At 40.2% G+C, this 13,821-nt stretch overlaps 2 protein-coding genes across 2 annotated transcripts; one reads left to right on the top strand and one right to left on the bottom strand.

Moving 5' to 3' along the window:
- The first annotated feature begins 1,128 nt into the window (after positions 1 to 1,128).
- LOC128491754 (olfactory receptor 1361-like) lies at positions 1,129 to 1,959 on the top strand. Its single transcript, XM_053464068.1, has one exon. It carries the CDS (start codon positions 1,129 to 1,131, stop codon positions 1,957 to 1,959), a length of 831 nt encoding a protein of 276 aa, XP_053320043.1.
- Positions 1,960 to 4,371: 2,412 nt separating this feature from the next.
- LOC128491753 (putative olfactory receptor 10J6) lies at positions 4,372 to 13,100 on the bottom strand. Its single transcript, XM_053464067.1, has 4 exons — positions 13,092 to 13,100; positions 12,447 to 12,869; positions 5,104 to 5,559; positions 4,372 to 4,542 (listed from the first exon to the last, which is right to left on the bottom strand). Exons 1-4 carry the CDS (start codon positions 13,098 to 13,100, stop codon positions 4,372 to 4,374), a joined length of 1,059 nt encoding a protein of 352 aa, XP_053320042.1.
- Positions 13,101 to 13,821: the final 721 nt, after the last annotated feature.

The following is a 13,821-nucleotide window of genomic DNA, read 5'->3' as shown; positions in this document are numbered from 1 at the left end:
CTGTTTCTGTTTCAGTTAATGATTGTTTCTCAGTCAAAATTTAAATTCATTATTATTAGCACCAAATTTGCTCATACATCTATTTGCCTACAAATCCCTGCTTTTTTATAATTAGACCTGCAAGGACTGATGCTGTGTTTTAAGGTAAAGGTTGGTCAAAACAAATATTGATTTGATTGAGATTTTTCTTCTCTTCACTCCCTGTGTATTTTGTGAAATGAAAAGAATAAACAATGGACATGGTCTATTTTTGAAAGCATTCTTACTTTGCAGCATTTTTTCCCACCGGCCTAAAACGTTTGCGCTGTCCTGTATTTGATGAAGGTGCTGGGCTTTAAAGCCCCCTGGAGACAATAAGAGAGACTGTTGTGGGGAGAGGAAGCTCCCCTGTGCTCCAAGGGTTAGGTGAGAAAAATATCCCCTGGCCAAGTGCTGCAAACCTTAGCTAGCGAGGTCTGGCAGGGAAGTTCCTAAGTCCTAGAGGTGCTTAAGACCCCTAAAAGTGACATTTATGTCCTTCATGCTACAGGGTTTGTCACAATATATATATATATATTAGACGTGCGCATTCAGATTTGTACAAATTTGCAGTTTTAATAACATTTTTCCAATTTCGTCAATGTTAGTACGTACATATGTCAGAAAATGAGGCGGGACCCCCAAGGAAACACACAACAACAAAACAAAGAGCTCCAAATTATCTTTGAATTTTTGATGGATTTCTTAAGCTCTTGCTCATGCTCTCATGCTTTCTCATGCTCTCTCATGCGTTCTCTCTCTCAATGTCTCCCTGTCTCCTTGCCCGCAGCTCCCCTTCTTCTCAACTCTTCTTATTCTTCTTTCTTCATCTGCTTCTCCGTGAACCTCGTGTCCCTCTGCCCCGATTGACAGAACAACTGGATCCTAAGTGTGTAAGATGTCCTTCACTATACGTGGAGGCAGGAGGTGTCTAAGTATTTCTCCACAAACTATGTTCAGCCTTGTAATGATTTGCTTACATGTATTTATTTACAGGATACTCTTAAGAACAGGACAGCAGTAGACGGATTCTGGATTGTTGGGTTTGAGAACATCCATAACTTGAAGATTTTCCTCTTTATTTTCTTCTTGGTGATTTTTATGTTGACAATGTCTGCAAATTCCATGATGATCTTATTGGTCTCGTCATCCGACTACATCTACTCCCCAATGTACTTCTTTCTCAGCCATCTGTCCTTCTGCGATGTCCTCCTTACTATGACCATCGTACCGGAGATGCTCCACGTCATATTAAGAGAAGGAAGCTTCATATCCATATCTGGATGCTTCACCCAGTTTTACTTTCTTTCTGTATCAACAGGCACCGAGTCTTTACTCCTCACTCTAATGTCTTATGATCGCTACATGGCCATCTGTAACCCGCTCCACTATTCTTCAGTCATGCACCTAAAGTTCTGTATCTACCTTGTGACCGTGACGTGGTTTTGTGGATTTGGTTTGTCCATGCTACACATCTTTAACTTAAGCCAAATGATATTCTGCGGTTCAAATATCATCAACCACTTCTTCTGTGATTTGGTTCCACTTATCAAACTTGCCTGTTCGGACACATCTTCCAATGACGTAGTCATCCTGTTCCTGTCTGTTCCCCTGCTAATAATCCCAGTCGTTAGCATCACTGTAACTTATATAAACATCTTACACGCCATTCTGAGGATCTCCTCCACCACCGGGAGACAGAAAGCCTTCTCCACCTGCAGCTCCCACCTGACCGTGGTCTGCATATATTACGGGACCTTAGTATTTAATTATATGAGTCCTTCTAACAGAGAATATTCGGCATTACAAAAGCTGGATTCGGTGCTTTACACTATTGTGACGCCTTTGCTGAACCCCGTTATATACAGTCTGAGGAACAGGGAGATTATAAAGGCTCTAAGGACATTTATGGTGAAGAGAATGGAGAAAAAGATGTATTGATGCACGAATGAATATTTTCAGAAAAAAACATCCCAATGTACTTCTCATCTTTATTTGTCATGATGGCATCTATACAGATAAGGTTAAGTTGTAAAATATTCTAACACATTTAACATCTCTTCTAACCTTAAGAATATGATAAAGGACCATATGAAATTATTAGTATAGGCAATAGTCAAAGATATGTAATCATTGGGCATAAATAAATGATAATTAAGATATATTAATAGGTTTCAATAATAGGCTTCTTAGTGTAAAGACCTAAGTGAACATGTTTGAACACCTAATTAGGTGAAGACCAATAGACTGACATCATTTTCAAATGGTATATAAGCTTGGTGTACGAGAGGCATGGGAGGAGAGGTAGAGGAGAGATGTACTTGCCATCCACAGACTCTTCTTGTCCCAACACTCCCTCCCTCCATCCTCAGGAATGCATAGGACAGATGCCATCAACTAAATTCCTTTCCAAGGTTTTGTAAGACTTGTTTCGTATTATTTTTGTTATCTTCTTTTTATATTCTGCTTTTATTTTTGTTCGTATTAAATGTTTTACCTTTGTTTGCATCTAAGTGACTCTGCCTATTTTTGACGCACATACATATTTATGTGTTGTTCCTGATACAAAGTTTGTGTTTGGCCTATATTTTCTTACATAAGTTAAAGGTACATTGTACTGTATTTCCTCGATTATAAGACGATCCTGATTATAAGACGACCCCCCCCAAAATCAGAATATTAATTTAGAAAAAAAAAGAAAAAGCCTGAATATAAGACGACCCTATAGGAAAAAAAAGGTTTACCAGTAAATGTTCATTCATGTAAACTATGCAAACTTTTTTAAATAAAAGCTATGATTGAGAAAAATATTTTTTTGTTTTTATTTCCTTTTATTTAACAACCTGGGCCCCCAGTTATGCACATCTGCCCCCTGCCTTGCCACTCTGCCCTAGAAATGCTTTGTACCCCTTAAATGCCACTGTGCCCCATGATATGCCTTTTAACCCTCTAATTGCCACTGTGCCCCATGATATGCCACTCTGCCTCCAGGAATGTCTTATACCCCTATATGCCACTCTGGACGACCCCGATTATAAGACGAGGGGTATTTTTCAGAGCAAAAAAACCTTGTCTTATAATCAAGCAAATACGGTAATATTGTTTCACATCCTCTCAGGATATATTCCTTTTAATAAGGAAGGAAAAATCCATATATTTATGCAAATATTTCAAATCTGTTTTTTTTTTTAAAGATTATTCTAAATTTTTTGGGGAAAAGAATATTTGCAAATGAGAGCACCCCTGGGGCAGCCTGCCCATGATTCCCTGTACTACCAGTAGAAGGTGTCCTGCTTTGGACACCTGAAATTCTGGATTGTATACCGCCTTTTCACAGTGGTTTCTTTACTGTATCATAAGAAGGGAGAAGGTTGAGTTGTCTTCTCCTCCAGAGCTCTCTGAACACCACCATATTCTTTTCCTCTTGTTAAGATCCCGGAAAATGTCTGCCTTCTTAAAGCTACCATCACAATGTCATAATGTAATTGTTAACAAATACCTTTACATTATTTATCTTTATTTCATTATAGGAAATTACAAAAGTTGGGTAAAATGATTCATTTAAAGCCGGTGAGGAAAATAAACAAAAGCTGAGGATGATTGCCATCTAACCCTTGGTTAGTAAGGAGTCCTTGGGACATGATTCTTTTGTTTTTGGGTGAAAATATGCAGTTTCCATTCATTTATTTCTGTTCATTATTTATATTGCTAAATTTTTACATGTTTCAGGCAAAGACATGCAGGTTATTGAGGGAAAAATGTTTTATTTTTTAATTTGTTCTACATTTGTTCTAATAAACCCCCTTTACTGTATCTTAATTACCCATGCAAATCATTTACTTCCAGATATTTAACAATTCTATACAACTGCTGACGTAAGACTTACTGGTCTGTACGTTACGACACAAAGATTGAGATCTTCTGTTCCAAAGATTTCCCCAGGAACCTAAATGACTATATAGAAGGGAAGGAAGAACGACTTATAGCATATAATATAAAAGTACAAATCAAGAGTTTATTACAAACTAAATTTCAAATAAAATTGCACTGAGAACCCGCTCAAGGGCAAAAACAGCTTCTGAAGTATACAGGTTACCGGTACACTCACTTTATCAGAAGGCATCGATGTTTCTTTGGGATAGAAGCCTCACAAACCATCATAGGGTGTCAACTGAAACCTTGAGCAAAGACTCTGCATGGGTCAACCAAGTGCTTTTCCACAAAGATGCTGGATCACACACTTATACATACATTCTCATTCTAACATATATACATACAATCATACACATTCTCTCCCTTACCTTCCCACTCACTCGCTCGCTCCCTCTCATACCCTCTTAGCTCACCCTCAGCTTATTCCCTGGTGCTCGCACGCTGAGCGATCAGCCTCGCTTCCATATCTGTGGTTGAGCATTCATTCCATTCCACATGTAATGTGACCTTAAGTGGAATGACATTCTTAAAGTCAAATAAGCACCCATGAGTGGACCTCCTACACCATTCCTTCATCTTGTCGTCTAAATCCTGGGCGTATTGGATTGTTACAGTTATAAAAATAAATAAAATTAAGGCATAATATTAAATAAATACACTTTCTTTTTACAATCTCCTCTTAAAGATGAAGTTCATTAAGGCTCCTCTGATCTCCTCATTCCGTAAGCTGTATATGATGGGGTTCAGCAGTGGGGTCGCCGTGGTGTAAAGCACAGAAATCATCTTCTGAAAGCTTGAATATTCTCCTTTAGATGGAACCAAATAATTAAATACTAAGGTCCCGTAATATATACAGACCACGGTCAGGTGGGAGCTGCAGGTGGAGAAGGCTTTCTGTCTCCCGGTTGAGGTAGAAATGCGAAGTATGGAAATGACGATATTTGCATAAGTTGTAGTTAGAGAAATTAGTGGGAAAAATATTAGTGGGGCAGACATGACAAGGGTTACCATCTCATTAGCTGAAGTGTCGGAACAAGAAAGTTTAAGAAGAGGAACTATGTCACAGAAAATATGGTTGATGATATTAGACCCACAAAATACAAGCTGGGTGAAAAAAACAATATGGGCCAAAGAGAAAACCGAACCACATACCCACGTCAGAGTCACAAGAAAAATGCAAAGGTTAAGGTCCATGATGGAGGAATAACGCAACGGCTTACAGATGGCCAAATACCTGTCGTAGGACATCACGGTGAGGAGGAGACATTCGACAGTGGTTGATATTTCGAAGAAGTAGAATTGAGTGAAGCAGCCAGTGATGGACATGGCATCTCCTTCTCTTAACTCAACAGAAAGCATTTTAGGGACAATATTGGTGATGAGAAGAATATCATTCAGAGATAAATGGCTAAGGAAGAAGTACATCGGGGAGTAGACGTGGTGGGACGAGTACACCAACAAAACAATCACGAAATTAGCAGATACTGTCATGACATAGGTTATGAGGAACAGGAGAAAGAGCAGAATCCTGAAGTTGTGGATGTTCTTGAACCCGAGAATCCAGAATTCATCGACTTGAATTGTTTTTGTCCCGTTCTTAAACATTTCCTAAAAACCAAACACATAGAATAACAAATAACTGGGTGTGTGGTCTTTATGTACTTCCATTGTGGTCAATGGTCATAGACTGGAGGATGGTATGACCCATGGGTTTCCTATTTGAAATAGCTTAGATTGTTTCATATGAGACTTTGCCCAAGTCTAAAAAATTCCAGAAAAGTCTTAGGCAAACAGTAAAACAATAAAAAAATGGCAATTTTTCATCATATCAATAATAATAATAATAATAATAATAATAATAATATATAATATATAATAATAATAATAATAATAATAATTTATAATATATAATAATAATAATATATAAACCAAAAAGAAAAAGAAAATAATTTGTAAATAAAATTTTTTTTGCAAAAGAAAATATAATGATAATCCTAAATCATATGTTTAGTTCTTACATATCATCCAGTGGGTTGAGAAGCAGTCTAACGCCTTTCTAACAGGGTATGATTTATCCCTAAAAATCATTATCTCTCATCATGCAAAATATTGTTGAATTTAAAAAAAAAAAAATCTTAGTTTATAGGGTTAAAATGTTTACATAATATATAAAATGAAACTTTACATCAGTAGTTTTTTTGCAATCGATTTTTCACCCTGCTGGCCGTGAAAGAGTTAAATATAGATGCCATTTTAGCTAAGGGTACAGATAACAGAATAAAAAGAAGGATTTAAACATTTTTCGCCACCATTCCTATGCCTTCTGACTCAACGAGAACCGAGACGTGTATAGGAATGCACCGGCCTACGAGCCACAGACTGAAATAAGGCAATTTTCAGATTTAATCATCAAAAAACCCCTTTATTTCCAAATAAAACTAAAGCGTTACAAATTCCATGTTAGATTACATTTTTACCGAAGAAATAAGATAATCATTACCATGTCTTCGCGGTTGTCCTGGCAGAATGTAGAAATCCTCCTGGAGTTAATTTTCTGGCATTGTTTTATGAGCCTCTTATGAAGTCACGAAATGATGATATTCCAGCAACATCCGACGAGGATATCCATCTGGTCTGTTAACAGCGTGACTTAAATATTTCTTCCGGAGTAGTGGAGAATCCCACTGTGTATTCTGTCTGCCAGGAAATTTCCTAAGAGAGTCTCTCGGCTAATTGTCTTCAAGGGATTTAAGAAAAAACGTCCTCCAGTTTGTTCCTGGTTGGAAAGTCATGATGTCATTGTGGTGAAAAATCTGTGAAGGTCATGCCTTTTAGTACCCAACATGTTCCCATTCGCTAATGTGTCTCCACATGTTACCCCATGGATGACACTGGTCCAAGAAGAGGTGTTACAAATGTCCGCAAATTATTTTCTATAGGTCTCCTCTCTAGGGGATTTCTGGCCCTTTTTGGCCTGGGAGGAGGGCAAGTAACCACCTGCCACACCCATAACTTTTAGCTAAAAGCAATGAATGCTTAACCACAGATATGGACTTAGATGCCTCATTTTCCTCCTACTGGCTACTCCGGGGCTATGAACCATCAAGTTTCATGACCCTGATGAGAGTGCCTTCCTTCCACAGCGAGGCCAGCTCATCTATAAAAATGTGGACATGGTCTCCTTACTGAATTCCTCCCTGACTCCTGCAGTCATCTGAGTCCCTGTGGTCTGCTGATCCTGCATGGGGCAGTGTGGTGGGTGGAACATGCAGTGAGATGGGCCAGGGGGGGCCTTGTCAATAAGTTTGTACTGGCGCCAAGATTTCTGTTGGTTGGTGTCGCTCAAAGAACATTTGATTACAGATATCTGAGAGGGGAATGTTGGGTTCCATTTGCATCTTTCGGCTAAGAAATTGAGTGGCCCAGACTCTATTGGGGTCACATACCCTTGCATGTTAACGCTTCACTAAAATGTGAGGTGTTTGCGCACACCCTCATCTGCCATTTTGAGGAAGTGCTCCGTGAGGAGCAAAGAACAAGAAAGAAGAGGAAAGAGGAGATGTAGAGCCACAAGAAAGGAAACAGGGACATAGAAGTGGTCGGCAGAGAAGGTATGGACATATTGAGAACGAGAGTGAATGAGAGTGTAAGACAGCATGAGTGAGAGTGTGAGAGCATGAGTGAGAGAGTGCAAGGATGAGTGAGAGTATGTGAGTGTTATATAATGTGAGACAGTGAGAGAGAGCATGAGTGAGTGTGAATATGTGAGTGAGAGTACGTGAGAGAGTGCGAGTGTGAGAGAACATGATAAAGTGTGAGTGCGAATGTGAGTGAGAATGTGAGTGAGTGTGTTATTGAGTGATAGAATGTGATAAAACATGAGAGTGTGAATAAGAGTGAGTGTGAAGGAGTGAGAGCATAAGTGTGTAAGAAAGCAATATAGTGTGAGTGAGCATGTGTTAAAATGTGAGAGAGTGAGTATAAGTGTAAGAGAGCATAATTTGGAGCAAAGGGCAACTTGACAGAGATTGTGAGAGAGTTATGTTGTACTACTTGCATTGTCTGGTCCATACCAGCCTGAATATGTCTGATCTTGGAAGCTAAGCAGGGTTGGGCCTGGTTAGTACTTGAACTAGGTTTTGTAGCCTTTTTCTTCACTTTTTGAGACTTACTCAGCTGATGTTCATACCTGGGAACTCTCTGGGTTTGACCCAGAGATTGCCGGGTGAAGCATAGCTGGAGCGGGGGTCTTGACACGCCCTGCTCCCCTCCCATTTTCCCTTTAAATGAGACCTCCCACTGACATCAGCGGCACCTCCCACTGACATCAGTGGGCAGCTCTGGCCGGGTCCCGCAAGGGAAGGCTCCGGGTAACCGGAGCCCAGAAGTTCCCAGGTATTCTGATGTTTAAATAACTGCCTTTCCATCTCTGTTACCACGGTTACCCACCTGTCTACTATCAGACATCCCCTTTCAGGCTATTTAACGGCTAGGACTCATTTCCTCCTTGCCTTGCTACCTAGTGCGTTCCTGAGTAACCTGTGTTCCCGTGTACGGCCTGTCTTCCCTCCTGGCTCCTGTGCCCTGGCATCCGTACCCTAATTTCACTGATCTCTGTACTCCTGACCTCAGCTCGTCAGATTACCCACTTTGGTTGCTGACTCCGGGATGGGGTCCAGGATTTAAGCATTTTAACCCTCCTCACCCCAGTGAGCAGAGGGTGGACACACTCTCAATATATTAACCCTTTACGGTCCTATGTCGGAATATATCTGACAAAATATCTTACCGCTTGTGGTCCAATGTCGGATTTTCTAGTGGCCGCTAGGCGTCGCTATTATAAAGAAGAATTGGCCAAATTATTAGTGACTGAACGTGACTTTAGTGATTTTTTTCCTGAATATTAAATTGGACCTGCTTGGCGCTCTTAGTGAAAATTTCCCACTAGGAACCGGGTGAGGTTGAGGCGCCGGTAGTGCTTCCCGTAAGGACTTTTTATGAATTCTAACTCCTTTAATGCAATGAGAAAGGGATAGGATTTAGAGCGGAATAATTGGGTACTCATTTTATGAGCCCCTGAGGAAAGAAGGGGGCAGTTGGCATAATTCATAATTTATATATTTATGTTGTTTTTTTTATATTTGCGCATTATGCGTTAGTGCACCTTTTCTGATGCCGAGGTGGATGATGGTGAAATGTTGCTACAACTTTTGAGGCAAACATAGCTTTTTCTACATCTTACAATAGCTCAAAAGTAGTAATGGGACAACGTGTGATTTTCCAAACATCCCCCTCATCTTCTTGTGTCAGACTCATCTTCATCACCATCATTGTCATCAGATATGTCCCATTTTTATATCCTTTATTGGACAAGTCTCTTATGTTACACAAGTATAATATAACACCAGGCTGACAGATGGTGATGGACCTGCTGATGGACCTCACCCTTTTTATTTGTCGGATTGTGTGTGTGTGTGCAGCACCGCTAACAAATTTTCTGTCTAAAAGGACAAACCTAATTCATTTTAGATATATTTCCCATATCAATAAACTAAAGCAAATCAATCGTTTGCGAATGGCCTGAAAGCACCTCGTTAGTTGCGTACATTCAGACTTCAGACTTTAATGTTTCCAAAAAAATAATAAAAAAATAAAAAAAAAAAACAAGCTGAAGCCAGGACAGAAATGGACAGGCAGAAAGGAAGAGAAAGCCGCACCTGCGGGACTTTGGAAGTGGGACCATTAGATGTTCTTCTGAAAACATCATACAACACTGGTGTGTCACGGTGGCCGTGGTCCTCCGACTGGCAATGATGTGGCACTGATCATTCTACCAACTTGTGTTTTGTATCTTCTTATCAGTGCTGCCCCGAGCCACGTCTTTCCTGTCCACCCAACACCACATCATTCCCAGAAATGTAGAGATCATGTGTGTGTCACACTATTTCTGAGGATACTTCTAGCTGGAGCCCAGTATTTCTCTTGGGGTTTCCTGTAGGGATGGAGGGGCTGCTTTCTGCACTTTTTTCACATAAGTTGTCACTTGGCTCTGATGCCTCTCATGCGTCCTGTACCATGGACCTGGTCAGGACCTCAAAATAAAAATAAGTACAAATATAAGTATTCTTTTGTATAATTTGAGGACCTGGACATACTGTCCCCTTAGGGACTGGAAGACCTCCATGTAGGTCAGTCTCTTGTACAATATCGGTGGTGCACTCTGGTTGGAGGTGATGTGAGACAGACCATAAAAATACGCCAACTAAAGCCCTGTTTGCATTCTGTCTATTATGGTCTGGAGAATGGGATAGGGCTCAAGATGTGCGTCACCCCAGAGGAGGGCAACTAAACTGGTGAATGGTTTTCAGGATAAAAAATGATCCTTAAAGACTAAAGGACCTCAACATGCCTGTCATGGAGAAAGAGAAGACAACGGGGATGGAAGAGAGATATGTAAATAAATAAAATGATTTAAGAGAGGACAGGAGGGAAGTTTATTTCAAAGGAGGAGAAAAGTTACAACAAGAGACCAGAATCTAACACTAAAAGGTGGGGGCTGAGATGTGATAGAGTGAATTTTACTTTAAAGAGAGGGTGGGGGATAACTGGAACAGCCTCTCAGCAGAAGTGGTAGAGGGTAATACAGTGAGGGGATTAAACATGCATGGGATAGACATACGGCTCCTGAATCTAAGACAAGACCAACGGCTGGTTATGGTTCGAGTCTTTACAGCAGAAAAAAATGGACAGATTAGATATAATGAGTCAAGTTTTTCAGACGCTGGCCAATCTTTCACCTGTATAAGAAGTCAGTGATGCTAATCAGCTAAAATAATCACCTTGGATCATCTGTTTGTGGCTTTTAAAACAAGGTAAATGGACAGTAGTCTGGAGTTCCCTTGGCCCACCATAATGAGTAACAGAACTATGAATTTCATAAGACCAGCTCAACCTTCCTGCAGGAAAAGCTAAGAAAGGTTGGCCTTTCATAATGTGCAGTAACATCAGGATAAACAAAAAGACCTAGTAAACCTTCTTCAAGCCTTGCTGTCAGATGACTTACAAATATGTCAAGTATCTGATGTACATGACCCTTGCACTGCCTATACAATGCGGTGACAGAGATAATTTAACTTAAAGAAAAGCACACATACAAATAAATGACACCAGTCCAGCTTGGATTTTGAAATGGCCGCAGCACTCATTTACCTAAATGCCGCGACTTACTTTATTGAGAAAGATAAAATAGCAGATAAACGTCAAAATCCACAGAACCATTTTAACCCCCGCCGGAGGGTCCCCCAATGCTCCTAAACTTTGTAAATAAAGGTTATCCACAGCAACCACCCGCCAGATACCGCTGGTCATTCTTCCGCCCAGCGGGTCGGGTTTAAGCCGTGTCACCTGCTGTCGTCACCATAAACCAACTTTAACTCTAGCATCTAACCAAGATCCAGATATTAACCCCTCATGGGTTTTCTCACCTGGCACTTATAAGGGACCCTTCAGCTCAAGAATGTCCTTGAAAATATTGAACAGGACGGGCGGGCGGGGGTCTTCACACCGCTGGTAATCACGCTCTGTAGTCCTTTGCTGTAGAGAATAAGCTGTCCCAAAACTGCCCCTTTATATAGATACATTTTCCCACTTTTTCCCTGGCGGGAATATTCCCGCCATTGAGCAGACCCACCCCTAATGCCCTTACAGTACACGGGGTCACCCAGAGGGCATTAACCCATGCATACTGACCAAAGGGAGGGGGGATGAGACAGAAGCACCTTTGTTAATGCAGGCAGGGTCATGTAACCCCTTCTGCTAAGGGCTACATGGGTCCCTTGTTATTGCTACTTTCTCAATAAATATCTGAGTATACTTCAAAGATGACCTACTTTGATTATTATAATTAGAATGTTTAATAATTGAGAAGATGTTAATTATAATCATGCAAAAAATCTTTTTGATATGATATTTCAGTTCTAGAATGTTCCTCTCTCCCTCTTAAAAATAAAGTTCATTAGAGCTCCTCTTATTTCCTCGTTCCTCAGACTGTATATAATGGGGTTCAGTAATGGGGTCACCATGGTGTAAAGTACGGAAACCAGCTTTTGGAGGCTTAAATATTCTCCTTTAGATGGAATGACATAATTAAACACTAATGTCCCGTAATATATACAGACCACGGTCAGGTGGGAGCCGCAGGTGGAGAAGGCTTTCTGTCTTCCGGTGGTGGTGGAAATGCGAAAGATGCAACGTAAGATATTAGCATAAGTTAGGGTTATGCAAATTACTGGAAATAATAATAGTGGGATAGACATGACAGTGACTACTATCTCATTAGCCAAAGTGTCAGAACACGAAAGTCTAAGAAGTGGAACCAAATCACAGAAGAAATGGTTAATGACATTTGACCCACAAAATATCATCTGGCCAAACAGAATAATATGGGGCAACGAGAAGAGCATTCCACATAGCCAAGTTATAGTTACAAGACAAACACAAAGCTTCAAGTCCATGATGGAGGAATAACGCAACGGGTTACAGATGGCCAAATATCGGTCGTAGGACATCACGGTGAGGAGGAGACATTCTACAACCGCTGATATTTGAAAGAAGTAAAGTTGGGTGAAACATCCAGCGATGGTCATGGCACTTCCTTCTCTTAACTCAACAGAAAGCATTTTAGGGACAATATTTGTGGTGAGGAGGATATCGTTCAGCGATAAGTGGCTAAGAAAGAAGTACATCGGAGAGTAGATGTGGTGGGACGAGTACACCAACAAGACGATCATGAAATTAGCAGATACTGTCACAATGTAAACTACGAGGAACAGGAGGAAGAGTAGAATCGTAAGGTTGTAGGCGTTCTCAAATCCGAGAATCCAGAATTCTTCAAATTTCGTCCTGTTCTTAAGAGTTTCCTAGGGAAAAAAAATAGAGGAAGCGTTAATAAAGGCAAATCATTTCTGTGACCTTTATGAAACAGAATGGAAATGTTAGTAGGTAATTTTACACGACTCTATGGGGACATCATTTTCAAACTGTACAAATATGACCGTTAATAAAGAGCTTTGCCACATGCAGTCATAATGTAGTTATTTAAAATGCCTTTACTGAGTTTGCTCAATGAAAAATATTTTTACCATTCCCATCACGCTTCTCCTTGACTTCCTTCCACTGTTGTAATGCTGTCTTCTGCTGTTTTTTCATAATTGAGTTCGTGCATCGATAGGATCGCAGTACATGCCGACCAGAATATCTCGGTTTGTTACCATAAATCTCTTCTTATTTATTAGCTCAGTAGAAGACTGGATCCCTCAAAGGACTTCTTACACACAAGGGGAAGTGGTTCTAAGAGACTATTTATTTTCTGGTTAATCAAGGGAAATCAATCAAAAAATATCTCAGCTGTGTCATCGTCCATTAGGCTGTCTTTACAATTATGATCCAAGCTGATTACATCTATACAGTGTTTCACTATATAAATATAAATATTAAAGTAACATATGTTTATTTTCTGGCTTATCAGAATTTTTTTTTTTTTATGTTTTGTCCTTTGTTAATATAGATATTAGACTTGGGCACCAGGGGGCTCTTCGTCTTCGTGCTCGTCTTCGGCAAAAAAAAAATCTTCGTATTCGTCCGTTCCTGTCTTCTCTTTGGGCGAATATTCGTGGACATTCTTCGTGTTAGTTTTTTCCAGCTAAGGGGTTAATACAGGATTAATGCGTACCACAGCAGCTCTGGCGCCAGGAGTTTGAATGTCCGTATGAGCCCCCTGGTTGTGACCAATAGAGTCGCTCGTACGGATTTAAACTCGTAATGCAGCAACTTGTCCAGCAGGGACAGATATTTTGAAAGAATACATAGGTA

This window comes from Spea bombifrons, chromosome 4 (assembly GCF_027358695.1).
Source record: "Spea bombifrons isolate aSpeBom1 chromosome 4, aSpeBom1.2.pri, whole genome shotgun sequence".
In the NCBI taxonomy this organism is placed as follows: Eukaryota; Metazoa; Chordata; class Amphibia; order Anura; family Pelobatidae; genus Spea; species Spea bombifrons.
Note: the sequence above shows the minus strand (reverse complement) of the source record. Positions and strands in the feature narration are given on the sequence as shown.